The sequence below is a fragment of the Ranitomeya imitator genome, chromosome 6, assembly GCF_032444005.1.
Source record: "Ranitomeya imitator isolate aRanImi1 chromosome 6, aRanImi1.pri, whole genome shotgun sequence".
Taxonomy (NCBI): domain Eukaryota; kingdom Metazoa; phylum Chordata; class Amphibia; order Anura; family Dendrobatidae; genus Ranitomeya; species Ranitomeya imitator.
The window spans coordinates 514,348,783-514,361,433 of NC_091287.1; the positions used below are offsets into that span (position 1 = coordinate 514,348,783).

At 42.5% G+C, this 12,651-nt stretch overlaps 1 protein-coding gene across 1 annotated transcript in view; it reads right to left on the minus strand.

The window, feature by feature from the left end:
• Positions 1-12,651, minus strand: part of CSMD3 (CUB and Sushi multiple domains 3) — a 2,093,798-nt gene that overhangs the window by 283,015 nt on the left and 1,798,132 nt on the right. Inside the window, exons 46-47 of the mRNA XM_069731799.1 lie at positions 8,787-8,867; positions 7,298-7,411 (exon numbers count right to left, since the gene is read on the minus strand). Coding sequence (XP_069587900.1) covers positions 7,298-7,411; positions 8,787-8,867 — 195 coding nt within the window. The remainder of the gene's footprint in view (positions 1-7,297; positions 7,412-8,786; positions 8,868-12,651) is intronic.

Here is a 12,651-nt window from a genome sequence, read left to right on the forward strand (position 1 = left end):
TATGACGTACTATACCGTCGAGGTGGGGTGGGCTTTAATTCCCACCGACGGTATAGTACGTCATAGGCGATCGGCCGCGCTCACGGGGGGAGCGCGGCCAATCGCGGCCGGGTGTCAGCTGCCTATCGCAGCTGACATCCGGCACTATGTGCCAGGAGCGGTCACGGATTGCCCCCGGCACATTAACCCCCGGCACACCGCGATCAAACATGATCGCGATGTGCCGGCGGTATAGGGAAGCATCGCGCAGGGAGGGGGCTCCCTGCGGGCTTCCCTGAGCCCCCCGCAGCAACGCGATGTGATCGCGTTGCTCCGGGGGTCTCCTACCTCCTTCCTCCTTGCTGGACCCGGATCCAAGATGGCCGCGGATCCGGGTCCTGCAGGGAGGGAGGTGGCTTACCAAGTGCCTGCTCAGAACAGGCACTTGGTAACGCTGCACTGCTCTCAGACAGATCGGTGATCTGTCAGAGTGCTGTGCAAACTGGCAGATCACCGATCTGTACTGTCCCCCCCTGGGACAAAGTAAAAAAGTAAAAAAAAATTTTTTCCAAATGTGTAAAAAAAATAAAAAAAAATATTCCTAAATAATGAAAAAAAAAAAAATATTATTCCCATAAATACATTTCTTTATCTAAATAATGAAAAAAAAACAATAAAAGTACACATATTTAGTATCACCGCGTCCGTAACGACCCGACCTATAAAACTGGCCCACTAGTTAACCCCTTCAGTAAACACCGTAAGAAAAAAAAAAAACGAGGCAAAAAACAACGCTTTATTATCATACCGCCGAACAAAAAGTGGAATAACACGCGATCAAAAAAACAGATATAAATAACCATGGTACCACTGAAAGCGTCATCTTGTCCCTCAAAAAACGAGCCACCAAACAGCATCATCAGCGAAAAAATAAAAAAGTTATAGTCCTGAGAATAAAGTGATGCAAAAATAATTATTTTTTCTATAAAATAGTTTTTATCGTATAAAAGCGCCAAAACATAAAAAAAATGATGTAAATGAGGTATCGCTGTAATCGTACTGACCCGAAGAATAAAACTGCTTTATCCATTTTACCAAACGCGGAACGGTATAAACGCCTCCCCCAAAAGAAATTCATGAATAGCTGGTTTTTGGTCATTCTGCCTCACAAAAATCGTAATAAAAAGCGATCTAAAAATGTCACGTGCCTGAAAATGTTACCAATAAAAACGTCAACTCGTCCCGCAAAAAACAAGACCTCACATGACTCTGTGGACCAAAATATGGAAAAATTATAGCTCTCAAAATGTGGTAACGCAAAAAATATTTTTTGCAATGAAAAGCGTCTTTCAGTGTGTGACGGCTGCCAATCATAAAAAAACCCGCTATAAAAGTAAATCAAACCCCCCTTCATCACCCCCTTAGTTAGGGAAAAATTAAAAAAATGTATTTATTTCCATTTTCCCATTAGGGCTAGGGTTAGGGCTAGGTTATGGTTAGGGCTAGGGTTAGGGTTAGGGCTAGGGTTAGGGCTAGGGTTAGGGCTAGGGTTAGGGATAGGGTTAGGGTTAGGGCTAGGGTTAGGGCTAGGGCTAGGGTTAGGGCTAGGGTTAGGGCTAGGGTTAGGGTTAGGGCTAGGGCTAGGGTTAGGGTTAGGGTTAGGGCTAGGGCTAGGGTTAGGGTTAGGGTTGGGGCCACAGTTAGGGTTGGGGCTAAAGTTAGGGTTAGGGTTGGGGCTAAAGTTACGGTTAGGGTTTAGATTACATTTACAGTTGGGAATAGGGTTGGGATAAGGGTTAGGGGTGTGTCAGGGTTAGAGGTGTGGTTAGGGTTACTGTTGGGATTAGGGTTAGGGGTGTGTTTGGATTAGGGTTTCAGTTATAATTGGGGTTTTTCCACTGTTTAGGCACATCAGGGGCTCTCCAAACGCGACATGGCGTCCGATCTCAATTCCAGCCAATTCTGCGTTGAAAAAGTAAAACAGTGCTCCTTCCCTTCCGAGCTCTCCCGTGTGCCCAAACAGGGGTTTACCCCAACATATGGGGTATCAGCGTACTCAGGACAAATAGGACAACAACTGTTGGGATCCAATTTCTCCTGTTACCCTTGGGAAAATACAAAACTGGAGGCTAAAATATATTTTTTGTGGGAAAAAAAGATTTTTTATTTTCAAGGCTCTGCGTTATAAACTGTAGTGAAACACTTGGGGGTTCAAAGTTCTCACAACACATCTAGATGAGTTCCCTGGGGAGTCTAGTTTCCAATATGGGGTCACTTAAGGGGGGTTTCTACTGTTTAGGTACATTAGGGGCTCTGCAAACGCAATGTGACACCTGCAGACCATTCCATCTAAGTCTGAATTCCAAATGGCGCTCCTTCCCTTCCGAGCCCTCCCATGCGGCCAAACAGTGGTTCCCCCCCACATATGGAGTATCAGCGCACTCAGAACAAATTGGACAACAACTTTTGGGGTCGAATTTCTCCTCTTACCCTCGGAAAAATACAAAACTGGGGGCTAAAAAATAATTTTGGGGGGAAATTTTTTTTTTTATTTTCACTGCTCTGCGTTACAAACTGTAGTGAAACACTTGGGGTTCAAAGCTCTCACAACACATCTAGATGAGTTCCTTAGGTGGTCTACTTTCGAAAATGGTGTCACTTGTGGGGGGTTTCTACTGTTTAGGTACATTAGGGGCTCTGCAAACGCAATGTGACACCCGCAGACCATTCCATCTAAGTCTGCATTCCAAATGGCGCTCCTTCCCTTCCGAGCCCTCCCATGCCGCCAAACAGTGGTTCCCCCTCCACATATGGGGTATCAGCACACTCAGGACAAATTGGACAACAACTTTTGGGGTGGAATTTCTCTTCTTACCCTCGGGAAAATACAAAACTGGGGGCTAAAAAATAATTTTTGTGGGAAAAAATGTTTGTTTTATTTTTACGGCTCTGCATTATAAACTTCTGTAAAGCCCTTGGTGGGTCAAAGTACTCAAAACACATCTAGATAAATTCCTTAAGGGGTCTACTTTCCAAAATGGTGTCACTTGTGGGGGGGTTTCAATGTTTAGGCACATCAGTGGCTCTCCAAATGCAACATGGCATCTCAATTCCTGTCAATTTTGCATTGAAAAGTCAAACGGCGCTCCTTCCCTTCTGAGCTCTCCCATGAGCCCAAACAGTGGTTTACCCCCACATATGGGGTATCAGCGTACTCAGGACAAATTGTACAACAACTTTTGGTGTCCAATTTCTTCTCTTACCCTTGGGAAAATAAAAAATTGGGGGCGAAAAGATAATTTTTGTGAAAAAATATGATTTTTTATTTTTACGGTTCTGCATTATAAACTTCTGTGAAGCACTTGGTGGGTCAATGTGCTCACCACACCTCTAGATAAGTTCCTTAGGGGGTCTACTTTCCAAAATGGTGTCACTTGTGGGGGGTTTCAATGTTTAGGCACATCAGGGGCTCTCCAAACGCAACATGGTGTCCCATCTCGATTCCAGTCAATTTTGCATTGAAAAGTCAAATGGCGCTCCTTCGCCTCCGAGCTCTGTCATGCGCCCAAACAGTGGTTTACCCCCACATATGGGGTATCGGTGTACTCAGGACAAATTGTACAACAAATTTTGGGGTCCATTTTCTCCTGTTACCCTTGGTAAAATAAAACAAATTGGAGCTGAATTAAATTTTTTGTGAAAAAAAGTTAAATGTTCATTTTTATTTAAACATTCCAAAAATTCCTGTGAAGCACCAGAAGGGTTAATAAACTTCTTGAATATGGTTTTGAGCACCTTGAGGGGTGCAGTTTTTAGAATGGTGTCACACTTGGGTATTTTCTATCATATAGACCCCTCAAAATGACTTCAAATGAGATGTGGTCCCTAAAAAAAATGGTGTTGTAAAAATGAGAAATTGCTGGTCAACTTTTAACCCTTATAACTCCCTAACAAAAAAAAATTTTGGTTCCAAAATTGTGCTGATGTAAAGTAGACATGTGGGAAATGTTACTTGTTAAGTATTTTGTGTGACATATCTCTGTGATTTAATTGCAGAAAAATTCAAAGTTGGAAAATTGCGAAATTTCCGTTTTTTTCACAAACAAACGCAGGTACTATCAAATAATTTTTACCACTATCATGAAGTACAATATGTCCCGAGAAAACAATGTCAGAATCACTGGGATCTGTTGAAGCGTTCCAGAGTTATAATCTCATAAAGGGACAGTGGTCAGAATTGTAAAAATTGGCCTGGTCATTAACGTGCAAACCACCCTCGGGGCTTAAGGGGTTAATAGCCTGATATGAGAGCTACTACTGCTGAAAAGGGAACTTTGAGTGTTTATGTATCTGATGACTTTTCACTTGTAAGTATTAACGCTAATTGACTGCAGAATGTAAATGGCCCTGCTATGAGACTTTGTAGAATAATACATAATTAGAAATCATTCATGGACCTCACATTGAAAGAACACATGCAAAGCCATGTATCACATTTAGGAAAGTGGTATTGTTTGTTATTTCTATTCTCTGTCATGATATTTTAGCACTTCTGTAAAACTGTGGCAGCAGGAAATAACACATAAAATATGTGGCAGATTTGCTATAAAAGCTTCCATGAATGACCTATTAATCTGAATGGTGGATCCTGAAGCAGAACTCCTTGTATGTGCGGCAAACGCAACCTCATTTAGATAAATTCAAGCTGATTTTCAGGCCTTCACATTTCTACCAAAAATCAGCTTTTTTTTCGACAACGGTAAAAGTTTTCTTTAGGTTTATTGTAGAGGGTCAAGTTGTAGGAAAGTTTGCTAATATTTTTAAAAGGGAACCTGACAGCAGGATTTACCCTTATTAACTAATTATAGCGCTAACTTTGTCATTAGAGAAGTCTGCTAGCATAAATGAAAACTCAGCATTCTTGTGTTGCTGCATATTCTAATTAGCTTGACTAGTGTACATAGTGCTGAGCAGTCCAGCCCAACCAGTTGATATCACACCCATAGAAGCACAGTTATACTCTCTGTACTGCCCATCTGCCTCCTCCCTGCTTCGTAATCACGCAAATGCTTGACGGTCAAAATGACTTTGGGTATGCACAGTGATCTGCTAATGTGCCACTGCCCTAGAGTCACACTGCAGACCCAAAGTCTCATCGGCTGAGTGCTCTGCCATCTGTCATAGTGCTGAGCCGGTAATGAGCCGCCTATGTGCCACTACTCTGCAGACCCGAAGTCTCATCGGCTGAGTGCTCTGCCATCTGAAATAGTGCAGAGCCAGTAGGTGGCAGCTCACATAATGAGCCACCTATGTGTCACTACTTGCTGGCTCAGCATGCAAATGCAGTAGCACATTGGAAGAAGATCACAGCTCAGACCCAAACCCAACTCTTCCATTTTTGATGTCGCAGAAAAACTCTGACAAAAAGCTTTAACTCCTTTCTGACCTCGGACGGGATAGTGCGTCCGAGCTCAGATCCCCTGCTTTGATGCGGGCTCCGGCGGTGAGCCCGCATCAAAGCCGGGACATGTCAGCTGTTTTGAACAGCTGACATGTGCCCGTAATAGGCGCGCGCAGAATCGCGATCTGCGCGCGCCTATTAACTAGTTAAATGCCGCTGTCAAACGCAGACAGCGGCATTTAACTACCGCTTCCGGCCGGGCGGCCGAAAATGACGTCATCGCCGACCCCGTCACATGATCGGGGGTCGGCGATGCTTCAGAATTGTAACCATAGAGGTCCTTGGGACCTCTATGGTTACTGATCACCGGCAGCTGTGAGCGCCACCCTGTGGTCGGCGCTCACAGCACACCTGATTTTCAGCTACATAGCAGCGAACAGCAGATCGCTGCTATGTAGCAGAGGCGATCAAGTTGTGCCTGCTTCTAACCTCCCATGGAGGCTATTGAAGCATGGCAAAAGTATAAAAAAAAAAAAAGTTAAAAAAAATGTGAAAAAAATAAAAAACATATAAAAGTTTAAATCACCCCCCTTTCGCCCCAATCAAAATAAATCAATAAAAAATATCAAATCTACACAAATTTGGTATCGCCACGCTCAGAATCGCCCGATCTATCAAATAAAAAAAAGCATTAACCTGATCGCTAAACAGCGTAGCGAGAAAAAAATTCGAAATGCCAGAATTACGGTTTTTTGGTTGCCGCGACATTGCATTAAAATGCAATAACGGGCGATCAAAAGAATGTATCTGCACCAAAATGCTATCATTAAAAACGTAATCTCGGCACGCAAAAAATAAGCCCTCAACCGACCCCAGATCATGAAAAATGGAGACGCTACGGGTATCGGAAAATGGCGCAATTTTTTTTTTTTTTTTTTAGCAAAGTTTGGAATTTTTTTTCACCACTTAGGTAAAAATAACCTAGTCATGTTAGGTGTCTATGAACTCGTACTGACCTGGAGAATCATAATGACAGGTCAGTTTTAGCATTTAGTGAACCTAGCAAAAAAGCCAAACAAAAAACCAGTGTGGGATTGCACTTTTTTGCAATTTCACCGCACTTGGAATTTTTTTCCCATTTTCTAGTACACGACATGCTAAAACCAATGATGTCGTTCAAAAGTACAAGTCATGCCGCAAAAAATAAGCCCTCACATGGCCAAATTGACGGAAAAATAAAAAAGTTATGGCTCTGGGAAGGAGGGGAGTGAAAAACGAACACGGAAAAACGAAAAATCCCAAGGTCATGAAGGGGTTAAAGAATAGGGGACCATTCTGTTTATAGGAAAGGAAAAAATTCACAAAGTTTTACCTTTTTTGCAGCGCAATCCGAGTTGACTGATGAAATGATTTCTTTGAATAATAAACTTAGGGTACGCAATGATAGGGATACTCAATGTGGAAAAGGAACAGGGAAAGTACAAGACCAGCTCTTTTTCTCCTCTCTGAATAGCTTGTAAAAAAAGTAGTATTATAATAAAAATTACCTATCTGCTATTCCTTAAAACATCCTATTTCCCATGTGCTCAGCGGTTTGTTATGATTCCATTAAACAAAAATGTTGCTCTTCACTGTCAAGTTTTCCTTGGACGTGTCAAAATAATTATTAGGATTTCAAGGTGGCATTTGTTAGCAAGTTGCAGGACCATATGCTTATCTGGAAAGACATCTGTTTTATTATCCTGTGTGCAGTGTTTAGCAAATAATATTTTACGAAGTCATTTATTAAATCGATTCCTAATTGTGGAATATTCATTTACTGAGTCATAACATAATGTGCAGTTTACCACTGACTTGCATATGTGGGCAAGGTTATACTCTAGTAATTATAGGAAGCTCAAAAAATAGTTTAGAAACCTTGACATGAAGGTGGCGATCCATCCATCTGAAGCCGCTCGCCCAGCCTGCAGGTGAGAATCTCATTGCCGACTAAGGTAAAACCAGGTACACACTGATAGCGAATTATGTCGCCTGTGATGCAAAAAGAGAAAAGAATATGTAAAAAACAAACATCAAATAATATAACACTTAAAGTTCAACTCCGTTTTTTTTTTCATTTGATCACTGGTTAGGTATCAGTAATCTATGTTCAAAATTTTTACCGATTGATATCGTCTGACACTTGAGTCCACTTCTTGACCACGTGATCACAGTTGTGACCAACTGGATCACACAAGTTTTTAACCAGAAGTAATTTCCTAATGTAAGTCTACGAGACTTAGAACAAGGCTCATTCAGACTCATATTGAGAGAGAAAGTAATGGTGGGGTGGTGATTTCCGGCCAGTCAAAGCTGCGGTCTCAAGATATCAGAGAAGGAGCAGAACAGTGTTGGAAATAGTAAAATACAATAGCCAGTAAATATTTTACTACAAACACAAACCATACATTAATGATGATGACTGACTGATGCTGAATTTGAAGAAACCTTCCAGAATGGTACATTAAAATTACACATAAAAATTTCCAATGTAACAGCATCAAAGCCCATCCATCGGTCATCTATGCATACAAGTCGTAATGATGTAAAGTTTGGCTTGGAAAAAATGATGAGGGACATTTTCCAATGATTGGATAAAAAATACAAACTATAATTTAAGCTCCAAATCGTTCTCAAATTTTGTTAAAATGTCCAAAACTCAACATTTTAAAATTAATCTAAAATGTACTAGACAACAGACCAAGACCAAAGATTTGATATAACCAAACAATGCTTAGATCCACCTTGAGTCCAAAAGAGTTTCGGCAGATGCTTTGTGTGCAGCAGAGGGGACCACTCTTGATCAGGTAAAGATATGGCATAAAATGGCCCCAGGTAGGACCCCAATTTTTATGTGGTGTAATAGCATAGTGACTGCTTTCCTCTATTGCCATGTACTAATTGAATTCTTTTATATCATATATTATTTCTGATCAGAGTGTCATTAACACAGGGAGAGGAAAAAGGATCCACTGGCTGGATATAAATAAAATTCCTTTTTTATTTTATTCCTTTAAAAATGAAGAAGGTGTTATCCAATCAGATAAAAATAATATTTTATAAAGGATTCTTTTTAATCTGTCTGCACAACGCGTTTTTCCTTTGCAATGGAATAAAATAAAAAGTGTATTTTGTTTATATCCAACGTATGGATCCTTTTTCCTTTCCCTTTTCTAAATGTATCGGATGGTCAATGGACTTGGATCCTGGCTGCACTATTGAGAAACAGCCAACTATGCATCACACGGTAAAGCTTATTTCCTAATTCCTATTTTTTTTTGTCATTAGCATATCAATCTAATTATCTCAGAAGAGTCTTTGGGCATATGATTGCAGCCTATATGTTATGGAAAAAGGATCTGGTTACCTATTTCAAACTCATCATCTTCTGCCAGAATTTCTGAATTCAGAACAGGAGGAGGTGACTGGCAAATTCGCAACTGATAAGCTGTAAAAACATAAATATTTGACAAATCAATTGGACAGAAATGTTACATTTTTGTCATAGGATGTTCAGTCTATTTACATAGAATACACAGATGAATATATGTGATCCTTACACAGTGTTCCACAAGGTCTAAGGACACCAGGCATTTCTTTTCAAAATAGACATAAGATAGTTGAAGTGCTTTGATGAAGATTTTTAGCCCTGTATATAGGAAACAAAGAACTCATGATCCATATCTCTACTTGCCTTTGGGATCTGTCTAATGAATGTTTGCGGAACACCAAATATAAATTAGATGGTCAACTAGCCAGGTGACTTGACTATCCTCAGTCCAAAGTGTAAGAGCACATTTATAGCTGTGGCTAAGGCTAGGGCTGCATGACCATATTTATATTCACATCCAAAAAAATCGGTTTGACTATACTAATCACACTCTAATTAGACTCTGCTCAGAGTTTGATAAGAGTGTGTGTTAGGCCGGGGTCACACTAGACCGTAATACGGCCGAGTGCAATGCGATAAAAAATCGCATTGCACTCGGACCAATGTTAGCATTTGGTGCCGCTCCTAGCAGCTGACTTTTTGTCGGCCGTTTTCCTTGGTCTGAGACACTCACAGCATGCTGCGATTGTCTCGGACCGAGGAAAACTCTCGGCTCACTCGCACCCATACAAGCCTATGGGTGCGAGTGAGACAGCGCACACCACCATCCGAGTGGTGTGCACTATAAGCGGACCCCAGCAATGGAGGAGATGGAGAAAGTCATTTCTCCGCCTCCTCCGCAGCTGTGCTCCGATCCTCCCTGTGCGAGAGAATCGGAGCACAGACGCATGACACTCGGCTCCTGCTCTGCTGCGAGCAGGAGACGAGTGTCGTTAGCATATTGCAATACGCTAGTGTGACCCCGGCCTTAGGTGTCGAGTTCCTGCCTCTGCACAGGGGTAATCTCGAACCATCTCTGCTGCGGTCTCCCATTCTTCTCCAGCCGCAGTGGAGTCTGCTCAGTGGAGACATCGGTCCCAGCGTCTTGCCCAGTCTCACTCAGTGCATAGGGTTACTGCTGCTTTTCCTGCTTCTGCCATTGAAGCCAGTACTGGGCAGCGGCGAGCAGACGCTTTTGGGACTAAGTCCTGCTTTTTCCCTTCTGAGCATGCCCAGGGTGAGATCTCCCGTTGGAGATCGAGGGTCACATGCTTAGATGCTGCAGCGGTTCCCATTGGTCCTCCAGGAAGTTCCTTAAGGTGCTAAACTTCTGTGGCAGCTTCCCATTGGTCCTTTATTGGAAGGTCCTATACATGCTGCAGCTATATAAGCTTCGCATGACCGCACGGCCATACACTAGTGTACAATTGTAATCGTGTGTGTGTTGATGAGTGCAAGTCGTTCCTTATAAAAACCCATCCCTTGAGTATGACTGTTCATGTAAGGTGTATGGCTGCAATCTAGCGCCCGGCTGAACTCACAGCGTTAACACACAAAACAGCGCCTACTGCTGTGACCGCCAGTATGGTGCCACGTGCCATTAGAGCGCTTCTTTAACCCAAGTCAGGGCGGTTAGTGGCGTCCGCTAGTACGGCACAGTTCACACTCTCGTGCTATTTATTAGTTTTGTTACGTGCGGTACTGCGGCCTTGTGACGCAACAGGGTTCGCTTCCTTCACACAGGGTGAAGTTAACCCATGTGTGTATTCATATTGTACCGCCATATAGTCCGTCATTACTTGGCAGCAGGTTCCATCTCTGCACGGTGGACCCCGGGCTGCGAACGCACCTTATTCCATCTTATTATTTGGTGCGTTCCGCTAGCCCTGACAGTGTGATCATACTGTGACCCAATTTTGTCAGATGAGGAGAAGGGAAAAAATGTTCTTCATCTTCTCTATTCTATCAGTCTGTGAAAATCGGACTTCACTCAGATGAAAGTCGAGTGTAGTCCAATATTTTCCACAGACTTATTGACTTGCATGGCCAAATGTGATCTGAATATTGGATGAAAATTGTGCATGCTGCAATCCTTTCATCTGACAGACTCGGTCTCAGAAACAAAATGTGCACAGCCTTATTGAATAACATTGTTCCCAGTGCGATCCGATGTTTTGTTGAATCACACTAGGATTGAAAGTACGGTCGCCCTAATAGAAAGAAATTTCAAATAATATTAATGGAGTTTGCCACTTTTGTGTTTTGGTTTCCACCAGTGATGAGTAGGGTTGAGCGAAACGGGTCGGCCAGATTCAGAAGTCGCCGACTTTTGGCAAAGTCGGGTTTCATGAAACCCGACCCGACCCCTGTGTGGGGTCGGCCATGAGGTCGGCGATCTTCTGATCTGGAATCGGAATTCCGATACCGATTCCCGATATGTTTAAGATATCGGGAATCGGTATCGGAATTCATATTTAAGTGTAAAATAAAGAATAAAAATAAAAAAATATTGCTATACTCACCCTCGGACGCGCCCTGGTTCTCACCGGCAGCCTTCCTTCCTAAGAATGAGTGCCTGAAGGGCCTTCGATGACATCGCGGCTTGTGATTGGTCGCGTGAGCAGTCACATGGGCGGTCACGCAGCCAATCACAAGCCGCGACGTCATCTAAGGTCCTTCAGGCGCTAATTCTTAGGAAGGAAGCGTCCGAGGGCGCGTCCGAGGGTGAGTATATTCCTAATAGGTATATACTCACCCTCGGATGCGCCCTGGTTCTAACCCACAGCCTTCCTTCCTAAGAATCAGTGCCTGAAGGACCTTAGATGACGTCGCAGCTTGTGATTGGTCGCGTGACGCCGATGTGACCGCTCACGCGACCAATCACAAGCCGCGACGTCATCGAAGGTCCTTCAGGTGCTCATTCTTAGGAAGGAAGGCTGCCGGTAAGAATCAGGGCGCGTCCGAGGGTGAGTATAGCAATATTTTTTATTTTGATTCTTTATTTTACACTTAAATCCCATATCCCAAGTCCTAAGTTGAACATTGTCTTTCCCTCCCACCTCCTGATGGTGACTTTATGACATTTTAATTTACTTCTATTTATTTTTATTAAGACCATCATCAGTATTAATACATTTTGTTAATAGAACTGACCTAAAGTCGATATTATCTGTCATTAAAGGAGTTTTCCACTAGTATGACGATCCCTTCTTGAACTAAATGTTTGGTCCCAATAAAATATAATAGCTCATACTCATCTCCCATGTTGGCGCCGTTCCTGCCCGGTCGGCATTTGCTCTCCCAGAGGCTCTTGTGCAGTGTTGTGACACATGACCCCTGCGCCCATTCAGCACTGGTGTCACTGTCCCCACCTACATACGAATCGAAAATAAAGAGGAAGTCCGGAATCAGCTGCAGCCTGGACTTCATCTTCATCTTCAATCCATATGTAGGCAAGGAAAGTGACGCCAGATTGGATGCTGAGGTCATGTGTCACAGCACTGCACAAGAGCCCTGGAGACAGTTATTTTTATTTTATCGGGGGCAAACATTTAGTTCAAGAAGGGGCTGTCCTAGTAGTGGACAACGTCTTTAATGTGTAACTATTGTCAACTGATCAATGTCTTTTTTTACAATCAATAACAAAATTTAAAAAGCAAAATAAAAGAAATTCCAATTAAGCATGATTTCACATGTTTAGAGAGAGTTGACAATCAGTCAGCGATTTTAATTAAAGAGACCCTCAAAGCATACATACCAAAATTAGAAATTACCCAGCCCCTATCTATGTTATTCATACAAACACAAGAATTTCCTTCCAATAGCCTTCCTTCCCTTCCAGAGACTTTTCTACCCTGAGTAA